General features: G+C 40.3%; 1 protein-coding gene, 2 non-coding genes and 1 pseudogene across 8 annotated transcripts in view; all 4 read right to left on the bottom strand.

Moving 5' to 3' along the window:
- LOC135259622 (lysyl oxidase homolog 3A-like) overlaps positions 1 to 10,091 on the bottom strand; it is a 47,812-nt gene extending 37,721 nt beyond the window's left edge. The window contains exons 1-4 of one of the 6 annotated variants that reach the window (XM_064344185.1): positions 9,781 to 10,091; positions 5,836 to 6,168; positions 5,373 to 5,536; positions 2,342 to 2,559 (exon numbers count right to left, since the gene is read on the bottom strand). In XM_064344185.1, the coding sequence (XP_064200255.1) occupies positions 2,342 to 2,559; positions 5,373 to 5,536; positions 5,836 to 6,148 (695 nt within the window). In that variant the 5' untranslated portion in view covers positions 6,149 to 6,168; positions 9,781 to 10,091. The remainder of the gene's footprint in view (positions 1 to 2,341; positions 2,560 to 5,372; positions 5,537 to 5,835; positions 6,169 to 9,780) is intronic. The other 5 variants (XM_064344188.1, XM_064344189.1, XM_064344184.1 and 2 more) reach the window with 5 other exon arrangements.
- Positions 10,092 to 13,822: 3,731 nt separating this feature from the next.
- LOC135260150 (small nucleolar RNA U3) lies at positions 13,823 to 14,033 on the bottom strand. Its single transcript, XR_010331488.1, has one exon. It is a non-coding gene; the product is annotated as a small nucleolar RNA U3 (small nucleolar RNA).
- Positions 14,034 to 14,664: 631 nt separating this feature from the next.
- LOC135260151 (small nucleolar RNA U3) lies at positions 14,665 to 14,889 on the bottom strand (annotated as a pseudogene).
- Positions 14,890 to 16,025: 1,136 nt separating this feature from the next.
- LOC135260152 (small nucleolar RNA U3) lies at positions 16,026 to 16,239 on the bottom strand. Its single transcript, XR_010331489.1, has one exon. It is a non-coding gene; the product is annotated as a small nucleolar RNA U3 (small nucleolar RNA).
- Between the last annotated feature and the right edge of the window lie 3,192 nt (positions 16,240 to 19,431).

Below are 19,431 nucleotides of genomic sequence, written 5' to 3'. Positions count from 1 at the left end.
AGTTACTGGAGGGACGAACGCCCTCCCATGCAAAAGACAAAATATATTCAGGCCTTAAGTATAACTTAAGTATAACCGTTTTCTACTATTTTTAAAAATACTATTAATGTCTGGATTCTGTCATAACCAAAAAACATGAAATATATAATATGAATAAATCAAAAACAGATCATGTCTTCTGTATAGCTTTTGAATAGAATATTAAGGGGTGTATGTTACCGGCAGTCTGATACTCTTGAATAAATGCACAAAGTTTGAAGCACAGCTCAGTCACATGCTACTATTCAAAGCCCTCACATTTAGATGCCTCCCCCCTTTCCTCAAGCCCTGTTTCATTACATTTGTGTTTACAAGTAATTTTCACGTGCATGTTAAAAAGACTGCATTTCTAAAATACTTGAATCTTAATGAAAAAAAAACAAAAATGTGATGTCTGACCAAAATGACCACAGTTCTGCAGCCCCGGACACCATCTCAGTTTCACACTAGTTCCTCAGTTCCTTACTTTTGGCACCTGGATCAACAGCAGCATATGGAAAAGATTTAAAGCCTGATGGAAGGCTGTCTGCTAACATAGCTATGACAAAACAGAATATACCTTCATTCACTATATTATAGCATTTATTTCTAATAGAGATGAAGAAGATCAAGAATACGAAGTGTATGAATTGGGGGCTTGCATGTCTGCAGTCTTCGTAGTTCTGTATATAGCCTCCATTTTTAAGCCCACATAAGGTTTTCAGCTCCATAGTTACATAAGTCTGAGTTTCACATCTGACTATTCCTGATTGCATAAGAAGCCTTTTATGAAAGTCTCTTTTGGCCTGAGCACCAATTTCATCATGACACACCATATATCACTTGAATGCTATACTGGTGTGTTAAAAATTAAAAGCACCTGGTCACATACAGAAACGTTTGTGAGTCCAAACATTTGATTTCCTTAAGTCTTAAATATTTCACACTACCAAAATAAAGTTCTTGAAAGTTTTAACAAATGCACACACTTCCAGGATACACACTTCCTTCCTGTTGTCAAATGCGCAGACATGGAAAAGGGGGTGCTGGGTGTGTGTATTTGGTCAATACACAGAAAATGTACTCCAACCACCATTAACATTTTAAGGGATTAGAACAAAATAATTAAAAAATAATAATGCTAAGAAAGCTGAGCATATTATTTGGGAATTGAGAATTGATTGATTAATTAATTATTATTTTTATTTTCAAAAGTAAAAAGAAATTGAGAGAAATCGAGAAATTTCAATAACAGTACATTTGTTTTCACTATTTAGGGAAGAATATTCAAAAGTTAGGTCAGTAGATCTCTACTTACATATGATGAAATGATTCATTAAGTTTTTTCAGTGTGAAAGCTCTCCCTCTTGGCCCTAAATTCAGCAAATGAATCATGCGCGCCAAGATCTTGGTTTTCATATACATAGCTTTCCCCACTTTCCCTAGTTCACTAGAAAAGACCATTTAAGTGATGACAGTTATATAAATAATCCTTTTCATTACCCAAAAAAACCAGGAAAACTAAAACATTTATGACATTTGCAGACAGACAAACAATGCCATTGTGGTTAGAAGCAAATTAGACATATCAGTTCATGTAAGGGAATAACTGCCTGGCTGCCAAATAGAAGAGAAAGAAATCAAGTTTGCTGTCTGGATCTGAATATTCTACCAGAAGCACACATCCTCAAGAATATCTGAGCTAGCCTAGCCCTATTTATTTAACACTGAAAATAGAAATGGATAGCAAAGGGCATGCAATAGAATTCACAGGCCAAGGAAAACAAGACAACCCAATGAGGAAAAACACGAAAACACACTTAAAATATTTAAATGTATTTGCTATCATGGATACCCAAAGTACAACAAATGCAAAACCCTGCTTAAAAGCTATACAAATGACACCTAATTACATAGTTGGGAAAAACTCCTGCATGTTTAACATAAAAAGTATATGCATATCAGCATCCAGGTTCCACAGAAGATGGTCAGGACTTCCTCCTGAGCTGACCACCACAGTCACTAAAGGAGTTGACCAATCACAAGCCAAGGTTTATCTTGCCATTCACATTTGAATGCTCTTCAGGCCCATCCACTGCATTCCTATAACTGTGTTTCACACAGCAGTGCCACTTCTCCTTACATGGCATGGGGTAGAGTACAAAAATACTCCAAACTGACAGAAATAATAGAATACCAGTGCTACAATGCACTTATAACAACACTCTACCTACAAGACAGAAGGAATGCAGAGCTGAGTTTGTGGTAGGTTAACAGAATGTTCTGCAATGTACCCCCTCTGATGCCCAGCTCTTCCACTCACTTGTACAGATTCTTCTTGGTTTTCTTTTCACTGGGGAATCCCATCATGCCACAGATGACTCTGGAGTTCTTAGACGTCCAGCCCACATCACAGATCTGGGCCCAGCCCTCCTTGTACTTCACTTCCACAATGCCCTCTGTTATGGGCAGCCTCTTTGCTGTTCCGTCTAACAGAGGGCGCAGCCGAATCTCCTCCAGGCGATTCTCATCCACCTGCATCTGAGAAGGAGGAGCCAGTCAATTACAGTGTGGACAATGTCAGTCTTAACCATTAGCCCTGCCTGTGCCAGCTCTCAATGGGGTTAATCAGAGGTTGTAACCAGTTCACCAGGTATCACGAATGATCATAGTTTGACTTGAGCCTCCTAACAAACACAATAAAACAAGAAAAAAAAAGCAAAATCATAAGTTCGCAAAATCTAACTATTAAATTCGCATTTTGTGTAGACGAGTGTAGAAACGTTTTACAGAAGCAAACCATATCACAAGCTCTAAGTTCTGTAACTGGAATAGAAGCTTTTAGCTAAAAGCCTTCATATTGATTTGTGATTACCTTCTACAAAGTGAAACTTACTGTAAGCCACAAAGTACAACTAACTTGAAACTAAAAATGTCATGTTTTTATAGTCAGTTTTCACAGCCAATGGCTTGAAAATAACATAAATGCAGGGAATTTATTCCCAAATGTTGGTAGTGCATAAGTAGGTACTGTGCAAGCTCCTCCTAGAGTTTTCAGGGTGGAAGCCCTGACCACAGCAGTTGCGCCAAGGCAAGCATAAATCTGATTCACGGAAGCAGACTGTTTACCTAGTCATCAAATCTTCCCAGTGCTGTCTGACACTTGCCCTACAAGCCCATGCCCTGTCTATTTATGAGGAGTTAATCTTACAGGACTATCCTACCCATGCCCCCCCCCCCCTTCAAAAAAAGACCGCAGGCTGCTTGAATTGAATCAAAGGAATTCCTTGCTTCTATTTTTTTCCCCATTCACTGCTTCTCATGAAAGCTTGGTCAATGGGTACAAGGCAGTCAAATGGAGAATGGAATAACAGTACAAGTGTTATATAGTACAAATATAAAATGCTATATATTAGACACATTAATTATAAATAGGCCTTCTGTGCCTTCTAGGTGATATTGCACTTTTGAATTCCTGACACTAACACTGATGCTTCTGTTGGGTGGTCTGGAAAACTGTCTGCTTAGTGATTCTCAGCCTTCAGCCTTGTTCATCTCTTCATATTAGTATTGAAGCATTCTTAAGAATGGACATGGACATCATACCATTGCCTGGAAATAGTACAGAAATGAATTGTGATCCCTAGTGATACAACGCAAATGCCAATTATAAAATATAGCACACGTAACATGTGATTTCTAATGTGCATTTGCATATAAAGTGACATACCACTTCAGGACCTCAAGGTCGCATTCCAAGGGCCAAATGTTTAATTTCAGGGCTTGTCACTGCCACTGTACTCATGTGTAAGGTAAAGTATTTAAGATGAATTGCTTCAGACAATATCCAAAATATATATATCAGAAAATGTATAACTTCATCAGTTTTTCTGACGAGGTATGTTTTTCTGATGTACGTACGTGTTGTCCTAACACTGCTAGATCATACCTTGTGATCCATGTTGACTAAATGAAGGCGACACCACCCAATGGCAAGCAACTGGTTCAGTCTGCACAGGATTTCTCGGCTATGTACGTAATTTCTCCGTACATACACTATAGGACCAAAGTATCTAGACACCCCTTCGTCTGGGGCTGTTTTTCATAGTTTGGGCCAGGCCCCTTAGTTCCAGTGAAGGCAAATCATAATGCTACAGCATACAATCACATTCTAGAAGATCCTGTACTTTTGGGAAGGCCTTTTCATGTTTCAGTAAAATAATGCCCCGGGCACACAGCGAGGTCCATATAGAAATTGTTTTGTTGAGAACAGTGAGGAAGAACTTGACTGGCCTGCACAGAGCCCTGACCTCAACCACATCCAACACCTTTGGGATCAATGGGAAAGCCAACTGCGAGCCAGGCGTAATTTCCCAATCAGTGCCCGACCTCACTAATGTTCTTTTGGCTGAATAGAAGCAAATCTCTGCAACAATAATCCAACATCTATTATAAAGCCTTACCAGAAGAGTTGCTATAGCAGCAAAAGGTGGACCAATTCCATATTAATGCCCATAATTTTGGATGAGATGTTGGATGTCAAGTGTCCACATACTTTTGGCCATGTTGTTTATATGACCATAAATCCAAGCAGGAAATTGATAAATCACAATAATAACATTGCGATATTCACTAGCTGGATGATTTCTTCTTTAACCAAAATCCATTTTGAAGGGCAGAGAAATCATTGCAGTTTATACTCTTGCCCTTGATTTCTTCAAAGGTTGTCACAACACTGAAGACTCCAGAAGTCAGCATATACTGTAGCAGTCTGTATTGTCTTAATGGTCTTCCAAAGAGCAGACAGGGAGTAATTTACCTCAGATGTTGCAATTCAGTGCAGTTGCTTTTCCCAGATAGCTTTTCATTCTTTGACAACTTTTATCTTTTCTGGCCAACCAAATATATTGAGAATTTTGGCCAGGATTTTGTTTCTTAATTTCTGTATATTTTTCAGATAGGATGCCTCTTGAGCCAGAACATAATCAACCTGCCCGGAGATAAACCATGTTGTGACAAAGCTCAAGCTGAACCAGAATCAGAGCCAGTGGACACTACCTGTTTCAGGACATTTGGTGCGCTACTGCCTAGAACTGCAGTTTTAGTCTTGTTCATACTTATCCACAGAACACAAGTACACCGTAAAAAAAAAAAAAACTTTTTACAGTAAAGTGTTTAGCAGAACAACATGCACCAAGCTTTGGACTATTACAGACTCCAGCCATAATCAAAACCAAACTGAGGCTATGTGAAACAGAGCGGTTACTCAGCCTAGGATGTTTTAGCAAAACACTGCTTGAGGAGCTGACACCCACCAAAAGCCCAAACATCATCCAGCACTCTGCTTCTCTTACCTCAATGATGTTGGACTCGATGAAGCCTGGCAGTCTTTCATCCTTGCAGATCACACCTGCGTCCTCATCGTGGGTGCAGTCACTGTTGCCCCACCCTCGGGACTGGCAGAACTCAATGCTCTTCTCAGTGCCGCTGCACTGGACATTATCCAGCCAGATCTTCCCTGGGAAGGGGTGGGATTGGATGAACCTAAAGCTAGTCTCCTCTCTCTGCCAACACTTCCCAGTATTCCCTCTGCTTACATCTTCCAGAATCCTGATGCTTGGGTATTTTGGTTCAAAATGTTGGTTACATGGTTCATTTGTAAATTGCTTACACCTCCGAGCATTCTCCTCCCTCCATTGTCCAGCAAACTATACCTACACCATCCCCATCTACACCTCCACCCAGCATCCCTCCACTTACACCATCAGGCATGTCTCTTTTCACATGCAACAACCCCCACCAACATTTCCCACTCACCTGTCCCTGGGCCATACTTAGCACTGTGCCTCCAACCGGTAGCACCAACAAAGCCCATCTGTCGGCATAGCACACGTGCATTCTCCAGGGTAAAATCATCATCACAGATGGTACCCCACTCGCCCTTGTAGAAGATCTCCACACGGCCTTCGTTGTGTTTGCGGGGGTAGCCTGCCAGCCGGAACTTCAGCTTCTCACCTTGCTGTTGGGGGGAGGGGGTGGCCTGGCTCAGGCACATAGGTACCCAAACCCATAAATACAGCACCACAGCCACATTCCACCACTGCCACCACACCAAGCTCCTCGTGTCCATGCTTTTGAGTGTGCACAGCCCTGGAACAGTGGGACAGTGGACAGACAATGGGCCTCATTCACAAAACATGTGTATCACATTTGATCATAAACTGTGTGTAAGAACTTCTCCCAGAACATTTCAGCATTCATAATGTTTTTCTCATCTGTATTTGTTCATGGCTGTTTCACAAATCACATGAACAGGATTGCGTATAGAATTTACAAACAGCCAGCATTCATCATCTCATACACCTGGGATATGCACTGTCAGACACATAATTCACCATTTGGCCATTCTCAGCCATAGGAAGCTCAAAAACACCTGGCCAGCATAACCTGAAGATAAGACAGGGCAGGGACTGGGGGGTCATCTGAGGTGTGAATGTGTGTCTGCATGTGTGTGTGAGTCTGTGTGTCAGAGGGGTGTCCATGCCCCTGCCCCATCTCTTTTTCAATACATAAAATATGAAGCCTTTTTTTTAGTCAGTCAGTTTTTTGGGGGGCAACTTGGAAAGAAGAAGTTTGTAACAGTTGGAAGTGGGCATTTGGTAATTGATATCTTAGATAATAATTACCAGATGAAATCAAATAAATATATTTTACATGTTAGATAAGTCAAGTGTTTAAACTGTTGATGCACTTGTGTTTGGTATGCCAAGTGCTGAACGTCAAATGAGGGTGTTAATGGTTAAAACTGCTTAGTTCCGAAAAAACATTTTTCAATTAATCCTCACCTTGCTGACACCACAAAAACAAAGGTCTGCACATGTCTCGTTAATCTCATATTGTGTTTTTATTGGAACATTTTTAAGAACAAAAGTAAGAATAATTTAAGAAAGGTTTTGTGAATGAGCCCAATGTGATTATGAGAGACTTGGTGAACTTGAAAAACCTATTGAAACTGTGTCTGCTGGGATTCCACATTTAGGTTACATGAGAGGTGGTCTGTCACATTTTTTGATCATATATACTAATATCTTTTTTTTTTTTTACATTAATTTCAAGCTGGAAATAAAAATGTACACAACAGTGAAATACTGTCTCTATTAACTGAAATGATAAAATTAACTCACTTTAGCTGAATTAGTAATTATTTTACTTTGTTAGTTTAAATTTCTCTCTGCACAAGTAAAATGTGTACTGGACATTATTTGTGTACAACTCATGAATTATTATTTTTTCCAGGGTATCTTCAAAGAAGAATTTCCACTGCCCGTACTTCTTGGCAGAGAAAGGTTGACACTGGACATTCCGAGGATGGTAATACCTGCTCACAACACAACCACAAACTAATGTGAAGATACTCTCCTGAGATGACCTGGAGACCACACTGACCTTTTAGAACACCTACGTGGAACTAAAACAACTTAATTTTTTTTTAGGCCTACAAAAAAAAACTTGAAGGAATGTGCATCGTGTCTTAAAGACCACAGTGCATATGAAGATCAGCCATGAGGGACTTTTGATACAGCGGATGGACCAGTGATGATAAAAATGTATATATCAAGACCACTGTACATAGAAATGAGCAGCTTACTGATGTCTGTTATTCACATATTAATACTAAAAATAAAAAACAGACCGTGTGTATACCAAGCAGCTTGGCTTTAATTTAAAAATAAGACAAATGAGACAAAATACTTGACCAATATTATGATGTGATGATGATGTGCCCATAAACATGGCTCCACAACAGTGTTACTGCAATTGTGAGAATGTAATGTTTCAACTGGAAATTAGTGTTGGATAGCTGAATTGAGCTGGAGCACGATGCTACTTTGGCAGGATTCAATGGAGGAGGGTTTAATTTACACCCCTGTACCACCATGCCACAGAGGTCGAATCACATGCATCCCTTGGTACCAGGAGAACATCAGCAGCTGATTAAGACTGGGAAGAGCAATAACCGCTATGGAGAAGTGACATCAGCTGTCTGGCAATAATAATCAATATAAGTCTATATCAGAGCTACTTCTTCCCCAAATAAGAACAGTAATCTCTCATAATTACATATGAGGAAACATATTTAAATGCCATAACTGATATAAAACAAAATTCTGACAGCACATACTTGTATGTGAAAAATTAATAATTAAAACATAGGTGTACATTGTAGTGGTATATAAATAGTATGATTGTACAGCAGAAGTACAAGAGAGGGAATCAAGTATGTAGTTCAATGCAAAATAGCTCTATAATGGAACAGGTGTAAAAGGAATTAACTCGGCTGTAATAGAAATGCAGTAAAAAAAAAATGGTACATTGATTTTGGTCTAGTTCAGTTTTTACTATTGAAATTGTTGATAATGAGTCAGCCTGGTTCCAGATCTATAGTGAAAAAAGGGTATAATGAATTAATCTGTTTACAGACTACCAGAGAAAAGGGGGCATAAGAAAGCTAGTGTGGATTTAATCCTACAGTGGAATTGGGCCATATTGGGAGGTGGGAAACATAGTCTGATGATTTTTGGAATCTCTGGATCTTATGGAATACCATAAGCATTATGCTATCCAGCTGAAACAAAGAATCATTTGTCACCTTTGACTATAGCTCCATATGGAATCCATGCAGTAATCTAAATTTAATACAATTACCCCTGGCAAATGTCTCACTTTTCCAGAACAAAAGAATTTAATTCTTCAACATTACAAAAACAATGGCAACAAAAAAGTAATCGGAAACAAGAGAGAATTTTTGATGCCTCAAATATGCCTCATATTTGAGCTCATAAACCTCAAGCCTCCTCCAGATGTAATTTGATATGGCCCAAATATACTGTTCATGCAAGGTCTCAAAGGCAAATTGTGGTTGTATTATGTGCTGAAATCAACTCTGGGATGATCTGTTTGATCAATGAATTCCTGTTTAAGGCTTCTTCAAAGATTATAATGTCAACATTAGAACATTTTTTTTCCCTTCTAGATCATAATAGCATTAAGTATTTAAGCTGAATCAGATTAAGAATTTTTTTAGTAAAGTTGTTTGGGGGAAAATGCTTCTCAAAACCAAACGCACTTATGCACGCTGAAATTTCAGAAATAACGTGTGTTAAAGCTAGAGAAAAACTGGCACATTTTCCGTCGAACTGTAGCCTATGTAAGTAGAATGGGAGAACAGTGAGAATATTGTAAGTAGGCCTATAACATGTGGTACTAATAATGAACACTACTAGATACCAGGAAGTGCAGGAACGTGACCTCCCAATCATAATTTCAAGCACAATAGCCAAACGTGATACGTGTTACTTGAGAACGATGTTCAACGTAATTAAAAGTAATTAGAGCTTACGACGCCCTAAGCAAGAAGTGCACACTAAACTTGAACAACTTTACCAGATTGTGGCAAAATAATTAAGACCGTCTGTTAAACTTCCCAAAGTTTAGTCGCCTGTGTATAGCAGCGAGTTTTGCATAGCGAGAAAGAAATTTATCGTGTATAACTGAGAATAATTTCTCGAAAACTAATTTGTCACGTGTGTCATTCCGTAACATTGTGGTGCAGCGGTCTTGCCATTAAACGTATTACATTTAATTATTACCTTTTCGTAACAAGACTTTCTTTAGACTAAACGAGGCTACTTTAAAGTAGCCTACACTTTTATCATATTAGCCTATGCCAATTGTTTATTGTATGACCACTAAAACACTTACCGTCACGACGGATTCTTTCTTCTTAAGATTTCTGGGGGAAAAAAATTCAATGACCTAGCAAAAAAATAAAATAAAATAAATAAAATAAAAACACGGTGCATATGTCGAGTAATTTTCAGACTGGTTGTTGGAGTTGAGGTAGCTTATTGATGTGCGAATCTCCCTAGGACGACCCGCTATGCAGCGTGGATTCAGCTCCAACTGGAAAGGAATTCCTCTGGTGTTTCAGTGCGTCGGGTGCGGAACTGGATGCGTACACTTCTGCACGATTTATAAAAAGGGCAGGCATTCCGGAGGAACACTACCCTTTTCATCGTGTGGGTGAACCTCTGCGACATTCCCAACAGTTTTTTTTCTCGTAGCCGCAATTTGATGCATAACTTAATTTGCCTGAGAAATAAATGGTCACATTTGTTCTTACATTTATTGTTCCAATAATTGATAAAACCATTCGTATGCACAATAAATAAAATAAAAATCGTTCAGCAGCTTCATCATCCAATTCAAAATGCATTTCTTTGACCATATGTTTGCAGATGTAGCATACGTTTTAGATAAATTAGCATTAATTGTCGTATGTCACAATGCCCACACCCTTGAAGTGAGGGCTGTGCTTGCATCGCCCTCTAGGGGAATTTAAAGTGAATAAGGTGAAGTGAAGATCCCGGAGTGGACCTTCTGACAATCCGTTTTTCCTGCTCAGCCTTGATTATTAACAGAATCCGTATGCGCTTGCTAACCGAATGAGAAAATAGTTTCTATAATACAATACATATCAATAAAATAATTTTCAGGCATGATTTCACCTATGGTCAGAGATGTGGAGCTGGAAAGCAGAATCGTGGAGGGGAATACAAGCAGAAGACAATGAGGTGAATGCGTGTCTAGGCATCCAAGCAGCTTCAATGTAACTTTCACATCCTGTCCTTACATCAAGCGCTGCGTTCCATTGGTCCTGTCTGTAAAAACAATAACTGTTCTTGACTAATGGTGAAGTTATATGGAGGATAGACCACTGTATTGACAAATCATAGCCTGATACAATGCTACATTAGAAACATAACTAATGTGAAAGATTTCCAAGCTAAATCATCCTACACAACGGGGCTTGATTACTTATGACATCACTGAGGGGTGCTGTTTTCCATGTTGTTTTACCCAGAGCCATAGATTGGGGTGGCAGGTAAGCCATCCCGCTAAGTTATACCTTGGTGGGACAGCATGCCCCATACAGCACCGATAATTTGGCCCTTCTCAGGGTTCCCCACAGAAATAACTGCAACAGCCACAGACACTCAGCCCTTAAGAACATGAATGTCTGTACCTTCTGACCGCATTTCAACAGACAGAATTCACAAACTCCTTCACACGTCCACACAATAAAGATGCAAACTTAGGGGATTTCGCATTTTATTCTTATTTTCCTGCCTGATTATATCATCAATGCTTCAAGCCCACATGTCCCCCCATTGAACATTTCAGGTACATCAGCCAATCAATACATCGGATGCACATGCAAAATGACATATCAGTGCACTTATTCCCAGACACCATCGCAGTGACCACACTCAGGCCAGACATGGTCCTGATGTCTGAAATATCAAGACATGTGGTCCTGCTGGAGCTGACTGTTCCCTGGGCAGACCGGATGGAGGAGGTCTATGAGAGGAAAAGGGCCAAGTATGAGGACCTGGTTGGCGTGTGCCGGAGGAAGGGATGGAGGGCACAATGTGTTTCCATAGAGGTGGGCTGCAGAGGCTTTGCAGGCCAGTCTCTCCACAGGGCCCTCAAACACTTTAGCATTACAGGACTGCACAGCAGGAAAGCCATCAAGAACACCACTGAGGCCGCAGAGAGGGCGTCAAATGGCTGTGGATCAAGAGGGGGGATTCGTGGACAATACATGCTACATGGACACAAGCTTGGGCCTGATCAACTCTGGCTGGGTCACCTGGGTGAGGGTGCATAATTGTTGAAAGACCTGAAACACCCCATGACCCCAGGTTGCATCACTGATGATGTGTCCAAGTGCATTGCAAGATGTGTGAAATGAACTAGTCCAGTCTGGCTTAGCCAGTGATGTCCAGGAACAGGCTGGTTGACTACCACGAATAATGTGGTGACAGCTGGAGTGACAGCGGACAGCTCGGAGAGACGGCACCCGGGGCAGGGAGGGTTAGCATCAGAAACTACAGCTCCCGAGAAGGACAACAAACAAGCTATGGAAACCCTTAGAGAAATGCCCCCAGGGGTGCCTGAGAGGGGGGGAGGATGAGCATCCCAACTGGACAGACACTCAGGCAACGACCCAAGATAACAGAGTATGGACCATGAGTGCCGTATGTTTATGTGGCATAGTTTGAAAAAAACCCACGTGATCTGAAGATCCACCTGGACAAGATGAGATGCTTGAGTGGAGAGAAAGTGGTGCAACGCACAGGAGCAATACCTGGTGAGATGCAGGAGGAGCCAGACCTGGAGTCACCTCACAGTGCCGGGAACCTCAGGCTCCACCCCAAGCACAGAGTCAGAACATTGGGCCTCATTCACCAATATCTTCCTAAGTTTTTTCTTAAATTTGTTCTTGATAAAATTCCTAAGAAAAGTCTACGTCAGATTCACGACGTGTTCTTAAACCGCAGAATTGTTCGCACGTGTTCTTAAAATTATGAATCCCATTGTCCTCGTAAGTGTAAAGCGTGTGCCAGTTGTTCCTAATTAGCATAGGTAAACGCCCCGCCAATCCCCATAAAAGGGCATTGGACTGCAGGCCGTGTGCACACACATCAATCGAAAAGAAAAGTTGAGCGAACGAAGTCAATAATGCTCAAACGAAAATCTAAAGACGGTGGAGCACCAGACTCCAAACGTAAGAAAAACTTCAGTAGTTCTGAAGTGGAGGTTTTGCTGCGGGAAGTGAACAAACGACCCGTCATATTTAGTAGCGTCAGTAGTGGATATAAAATAACACAAAAAAATGCATGGGATGATATTACTCGTTCAGTGAACGCTGTATCCGGAGAAGGGCGCACAACTGATGAAGTAAAAAAAAATGGTTTGATGTCAAATCGGAGGCAAAAAAAAAAAAAAAAAAATACTGGTGGGAGTGGGCGCAAGGGATTGCGTGTTATGCATTCAAACGACAAAGCGCTTCTCGTCACACTAATACCGCTAATTAAATCAACCGGCAGTAAACTGCATCGGAGTACACCCGTCGCTGCATTTTGCCAGTCATTTTGGTGTCACCCCCTAGTGACGTTCCCTTCTTCAACATGTCCATGTGTTTAAAAAGTGTTACTTAAGTGCTTAGTTTGTATTCAAAATTTAAACATTTGCTTTTGCAGTATAGACCAAACATTTCATAATTGAAACCCCCCAAAATAAAAGGTCACTACAATGGTTTGATTTTTATCATTTACTCCCGCTGAGGCAACCACCCTCTGAGGCAGAACCTGGCACCTTAATGCTCTGTAAAATAATGAAAATTATTATAAATGATACAAAATATTATTGTAATTAAAACCTATAATATTATACAACTGTAGAATTGAATAAAACGCAATAACCAATTATTTTGCACAAACATGTCAGGACTCAAATGTGCGTAAGTGTGCTCTTTAGTGTGCGTAGATTCTATCTACGATGTCCTGCAGCTAACAAGGAGAGAGAGTGGCTCCAGTTGATGTGATGAGGTTGTAAACGAGATCAAGAGCCTATGCAAGGTCTTTGACTGCACCATGAAGGACACCACATCACTCTAGAGAACCAGCAAGGAGTTGGAGTCATGGCTGACGGGAGTGGACAAATCAGGGCTACCTGGGAAGTTCAAGGCCTGGATAAACCAGCACGATTGTTTCATGTAATTTGGAACAATTTTGATATGAACACTTTTAATGGCAGGTCTAGATTTGAAGTAATGACTTAAAGATAGTGGTTTGTATGTGTTAGTAACTTGGCATTTTTGTACGTTGAAAATGTGTTTTTCATCAGATCATATATTCCCCGTCTTGTTCGCTTTTTAATTTAAATCGTGAACAGCCTAACCACTCAGGACGCATCCCATTCTTCCGCATTCTTTTACAGAAGCGGAACGGTCATCAATGATAGAAAACCGCTGAAAAAAATCAATATTCTCCACCCACATCGCGCACAGGAGATGCTTGACCTCGTCGTCGTGGGTAGCGAGGCAAAACGCTTTCAAAACGCATTTCTCAGTTACAAACTATAGAAACGATCCCCGAAAGCATAATCTTAATGTTAAGCTTGTACTTGTGTACGTCCCGCCATTAATCTCAGAACAGATTTAATTTATGGTTGCCCTGCACGATGGACTTCGACGAATTTTGAATTAATGTGAATGTACCGCAGAAATATTCTTCCCGTTGCAAAGCTCAGTGCCTTTTACGCACCTCCGTGGTAGAAGAGAGACTGCATGCAATTCGACAGGCCTATTTCACAGAGCATATCTAAAACTCTATTTAACATATAAAGTAATTCAAAACACGATCTTCCCAGCGCTGGTACTTATTAGCTGGTATCACCGTACTACACACAACGTCCATAATCTAGCCTAAATATTTTATAACGGACATTGGCTACCTACACTCCGAAGTCTCTTGGCTCGTTTTTTCCCCACGAGTATCCATTCATAATCTTATGATTAATTTGGAATTAATATTCTGTAGGTAAATATCATAACTTGGGGAGGTGACATTGATTTCGATACACAGCTGTAGTAGATTTACACAAAAAATGTATCCCATGTAGTCGAATCAAAGGGCCTTGACAGTCAGTATGTTTTTCTCATAAACACGGTTTGTTAAAAGATCTGTTCGTTTATTCCTATTATGATTTTCTCATTGTAACCATAAATAAGCTGACCAATCAAAACGCATCATCTTCCTCCGCCTACTTCACAGAAGCGGAACCTTCATCAATGATGGAGAACGATTGATAGCCTATATATTCATATTCTCCATCCGCTTCGCGCTCAGAAGGGGATGCATAATTTAGTCATCGCACATAGCGAGACCAAACACTTTCGAATTGCATTTCTCAGTAATAAACTATAAGCTAGTCGAAAGAAACGATCCCTGAAAGTATATAGTCCTAATGTTAAGCTTTGCAACGAGCCGTTTCTTTTATGACAATGGAGAGATGCGAACAACAATACAAGGTCCAGGCAATCAGTTTAGTAAATACACAAAATAATGTATTATTATAAGATGGCAACTTGGTACACACACAACACGCAGATCAAGGTGGTTTAAATTATTCCTCCTCTTTGCCTCAACTATGGGCCTCGTTGAGCAGCTAGGGGTGGGGACTGGCCGTTAACCCTGGCCAAAGGGCTAAGCTGTACCATGACCAATAAAATGCTAAAATAAGGATATTGCTAATACAGTTTATTAAGCTAAAACATCATAATAATAGATTAAAACAGAAGAGAGCAATCTGAGCGACTCAAGGCAGGTAACGCAGAACACTTATCTGTGCAGTTCGAGGAATTTGGTCTCCGTGCAAGTCTACGATCTTTGCAACCCCTTTTCAAAAACGGCAGAGCCCCTAGCTTTCTTCAGTTTTAGCGCACCCTCACCTCATGAAAGAGTCCCTCTTTTATTAATTCAGTCCTGTTCTCTTGCAGGGCAATTCGTCCAGTCAGGTGCACTCAGTTAGGCGTCCATCCAGGTGCGCTAAATTAGGCTATGTGGGCATGGCAGGTAAACTACGTGGGCGTGGCAGGTACACTCCATTCATCACAGCTTGTACTTGTGTACATCGCATTAAACTAAGAACTGATTTAATCTATGGTTGCCCTGCTTGTACTTCGGCTTCACCAAAAGAATTATGAATGAATGTGCATGTACCGAAGAAATATTCTTCTCGTTGCAAATTACTGTCTCAGTGTCTTTTACGCACCGCTGTAGCAGAAGAGCGGAACTGCGTTTAATGTGGCACGCCTATTTCACAGGGCAGCATGTCTAGAACTATTCAACATATAAAATAATTTATAACATGATCTTCCCAACACTGATACGTATTAATTTATATCACCGTACTGCACACAACCTTCACAGTGTAAATAAACATCCGACATTAAAGTCTGTTGGATACTCGTGAAAAAACGAACCCATTCATAATCTTGTGATGAATCCGGAAGGCCGTGCGCTCGTTCTGTAGAATAATATCGTCTTTAGCAGTATAATTCCGTATTACAATTTTTATTGTAACCATAAAAAGGATAAATGACTCAGAACGCGTACCTCAACCTGCGCATTATTTTCAGTAGCGAAACTATCATCAATGACAGAGAACTGTTGATATGTATCAACATCCTCTCTCCATTTCGCGCTCAGAAGGGGATGTATTATTTAATCTTCATGAGTAGCGAGACCAAACGCTTTCGCAACGCATTTCTCAGTTATGAACTATTGAAATGATCCTTGAATGTATAGCCTTAACGTGCAACTGCTACTCGTCGGGGTCCCTTTAAAGTAGCCACTGGTTTCATCTGTGGTTGTTCTGACCGATGCCTTTCGGCTAACCAAACTGTGTACAGCGGTGCGCCACACGATTTCAGACCCTGGCATGTAACTACCCACTCCCCACTTACAGCAAACACGTTACTGAATAGTAGATAATACGTATGACTGTAACGCGCTTTTATGTGTCCTGTGATTAATTGAGCCAACAAAACACGCCATACAACCAGCCAAGCGATATATTTAGCAACGGTAGCGACAGGCAACGCTGAGTAAAACACATAAAACCCCGTTTTCAACATACAAAAATGCCCAGTTAAGTTAAAGGCCTGCCATTAAAAGAATTGATATCAAAATTGTGCCAAGTTACATAAAACAATGTTGGCTATCTTAGCATCAAACACATTAAACAAACTGTATTCCAAAGTGATGCTGCCCAATGTTTCCTAAATTCTTTCATGTAATTTAAGAATGATCGTATGTGTATTGGTATAAAAGTCTGTTTATAAATGTGAACGTTACGTGCTGCTAGGGAAATGTCCCCAGGGGGATAATTAAGTATTGAATCAGTGGCTGACTCTGGCCGTTTGAAGGGCAGGGGCGAAAAAATAAAAAGGGCACCTACTGCACGACATGGGGCCCACCAGCGTGCAAAAATCTATGATGAATCATGTTTTCTCACTTGGAAGGGCATCTAAGAGGGCACTTTATGAGTTTTTTTCATCAAAAAGGCACCTGTAGGGAACCTCAAGTTTATCCCATTGTAAGGGCACCTATATGCCACCACATCACGTTTTCTCCACTGGAGGGGCATCCATTAGGAAACTTCCCCACATTCTCACGCATGTAGGGACACCCTTTACAGCACTGCATCACATTTTATCCACTGGAGGGGCACTTCTCCATTAGAGGAGCACCTAATTGGGCACTTCATGATGTTTTCTCACCTGAGGAGTACCCTATACATCACTGCATCCCATTTTCTCTACTGGAAAGGGCACCCTTTGGGACACTGTCATGTAGGGGCGGCATAGAGGGCACTTTATAACGGCACCCTTTTCCTTTGGCAGGGTACCCATAGGGAACGTCAAGTGTAGACCATTGTAATGGCCCGTTATAGGGCACTGCATCACGTTTTCTCCATTAGAAGGGCACTCATTAAGACACGTTATCAAATTTTCTTGCGACGCTTTTTCAACCATGGGGGCAGCAAGGGGGGCAACCCCCCCCCCCAGTCCGCCAGTGTATTGAATATGTGTGTATATATGTATGAGTGGGTAGGGCATACATTACAGAGAAAATCGTTCATAATAGGATAACATGTCTGTGCCTCTCCCCCACCCCGTAACACCCCAAACAAAAAAAAATAAAAAGAGGAGGACAAGCCCCCTCCTCCTGAAATGGTGGCATATAAAACAATGATAATAAAACTAAATGCATACAATAAACAGTATAGAGTGGTGTACATTAGTATACATGAACAAAGGTGCATTGCTAAATATATAACCGTCTCACTCTGTAGGTTGTACCAATGATTTGACAGCTAGATAGGCTTCCTTCCAAGCCTCAATTGTATTCCCTTTAGCTCCATGAATGCGAGCTGTTGATACCTCCATAGAAATAATATCAAGATAAGTGAGGATCCACTGTTGTCGGGACACAGAGTGTGGGGGATTCCACCAATTTACAAGCATCTTTTTAGACCCGCGAGCAGTAATCTCTTCTGTTGATGTGATGAATTAAGATTAGAATATAAATTCAGTATTTATTTGAAATCACAAGCATACAAGGACTCATACATTTTGTAAAATGAACTTGACAACAAAGTATAAACATATCTTTCTGGAGGAATATCCCTTCTATAGGTATTGGCCAGAAGTTTCATATAGTCATGTAAGTGTCATGCATGAGGCAACTTTTGTTATTAGACAATTTGATGTGACACAAAGTTTGAATGAGAACAGTGGGCCTCATTCACCAATATCTTCCTAAGTTTTTTCTTAAATTTGTTCTTGCGTAAGGTCCTAAGAAAAGTCTACGTCAGATTCATGACGTGTTCTTAAACCGCAGAATTGTTCGCACCCGTGTTCTTATAATGATGAATCCCATTGTCCTCCTAAAAGAGAAGTCAAGAATGCCCAAACAAAAATCTAAAGATGGCGGAGCACCGGATTCCAAATGTAAGAAAAACTTCAGTAGTTCTGAAGTGGAGGTACTGCTGCAGGAAGTGAACAGCAAACGACCTGTCATATTTAGTAGCGTCAGTAGTGGATATAAAATAACACCAAAAAAAGATGCATGGGATGCTATTACTCATTCAGTGAACGCTGTATCCAGAGAAGGGCGCACAACTGATGAAGTAAAAAAAAAAAAAGGTTTTATGTCAAATCTGAGGCAAAAAAAAAGGTGGGATTGGGCGCAAGGAATTGCGTGTTATGCATTCAAACGACAAAGCGCTTCTCCTCACATTAATACCGCTAATTAAATCAACCGGCAGTAAACTGCATCGGAGAAACTAGCTGTTTCAACTCGTCGCTGAACAAAAAATTTATTGCCAGTCATTTTGCTGTCACCCCCCTCTGATGGTGTCACCCGGTGCGGTGTTCTCTTCTTCAACATGTCCATGTGTTTAAAAAGTGTTACCTAAGTGCTTAGTTTGTATTCAAAATTTAAACATTTGCTTTTGCAGTATAGACCAAACATTGTATAATTGAAACCCCAAAAATAAAAGGTCACTACAATGGTTTGATTTTTATGATTTATTTACAGATTAACTCCTGCTGAGGCAACCACCCTCTGAGGCGGAACCTGGCACCTTAATGCTTTGTAAAATAATGAAAATAATTATTAAAAAATATTATAAATTATAAAAATATGATTGTAATTAAAATCCTATATTATACAACTGTGAAGAAAACGCAATAACCAATTATTTTGCACAAACATGTCAGCACTCAAATGTGCGTAAGTGTGCTCTTCAGTGTGCGTAGATTCTGTTCTTACCTAAGAACAAATCCCAAATAAGAAAACATTGGTGAATGTCAAAATCTTCGTGAAAACTGCGTAAGTGGGTTTTAAGAAGAAAATTCTTCTTAAGAACGGTTGGTGAATGATGCCCATTGTGTTGAAATGGTAAGATTAAGAAAACACTGGGTGAAATTACTTGAAA

The sequence above is a fragment of the Anguilla rostrata genome, chromosome 7, assembly GCF_018555375.3.
Source record: "Anguilla rostrata isolate EN2019 chromosome 7, ASM1855537v3, whole genome shotgun sequence".
Lineage (NCBI taxonomy): Eukaryota > Metazoa > Chordata > Actinopteri > Anguilliformes > Anguillidae > Anguilla > Anguilla rostrata.
This window is presented reverse-complemented; position numbering and strand designations above follow the sequence as displayed.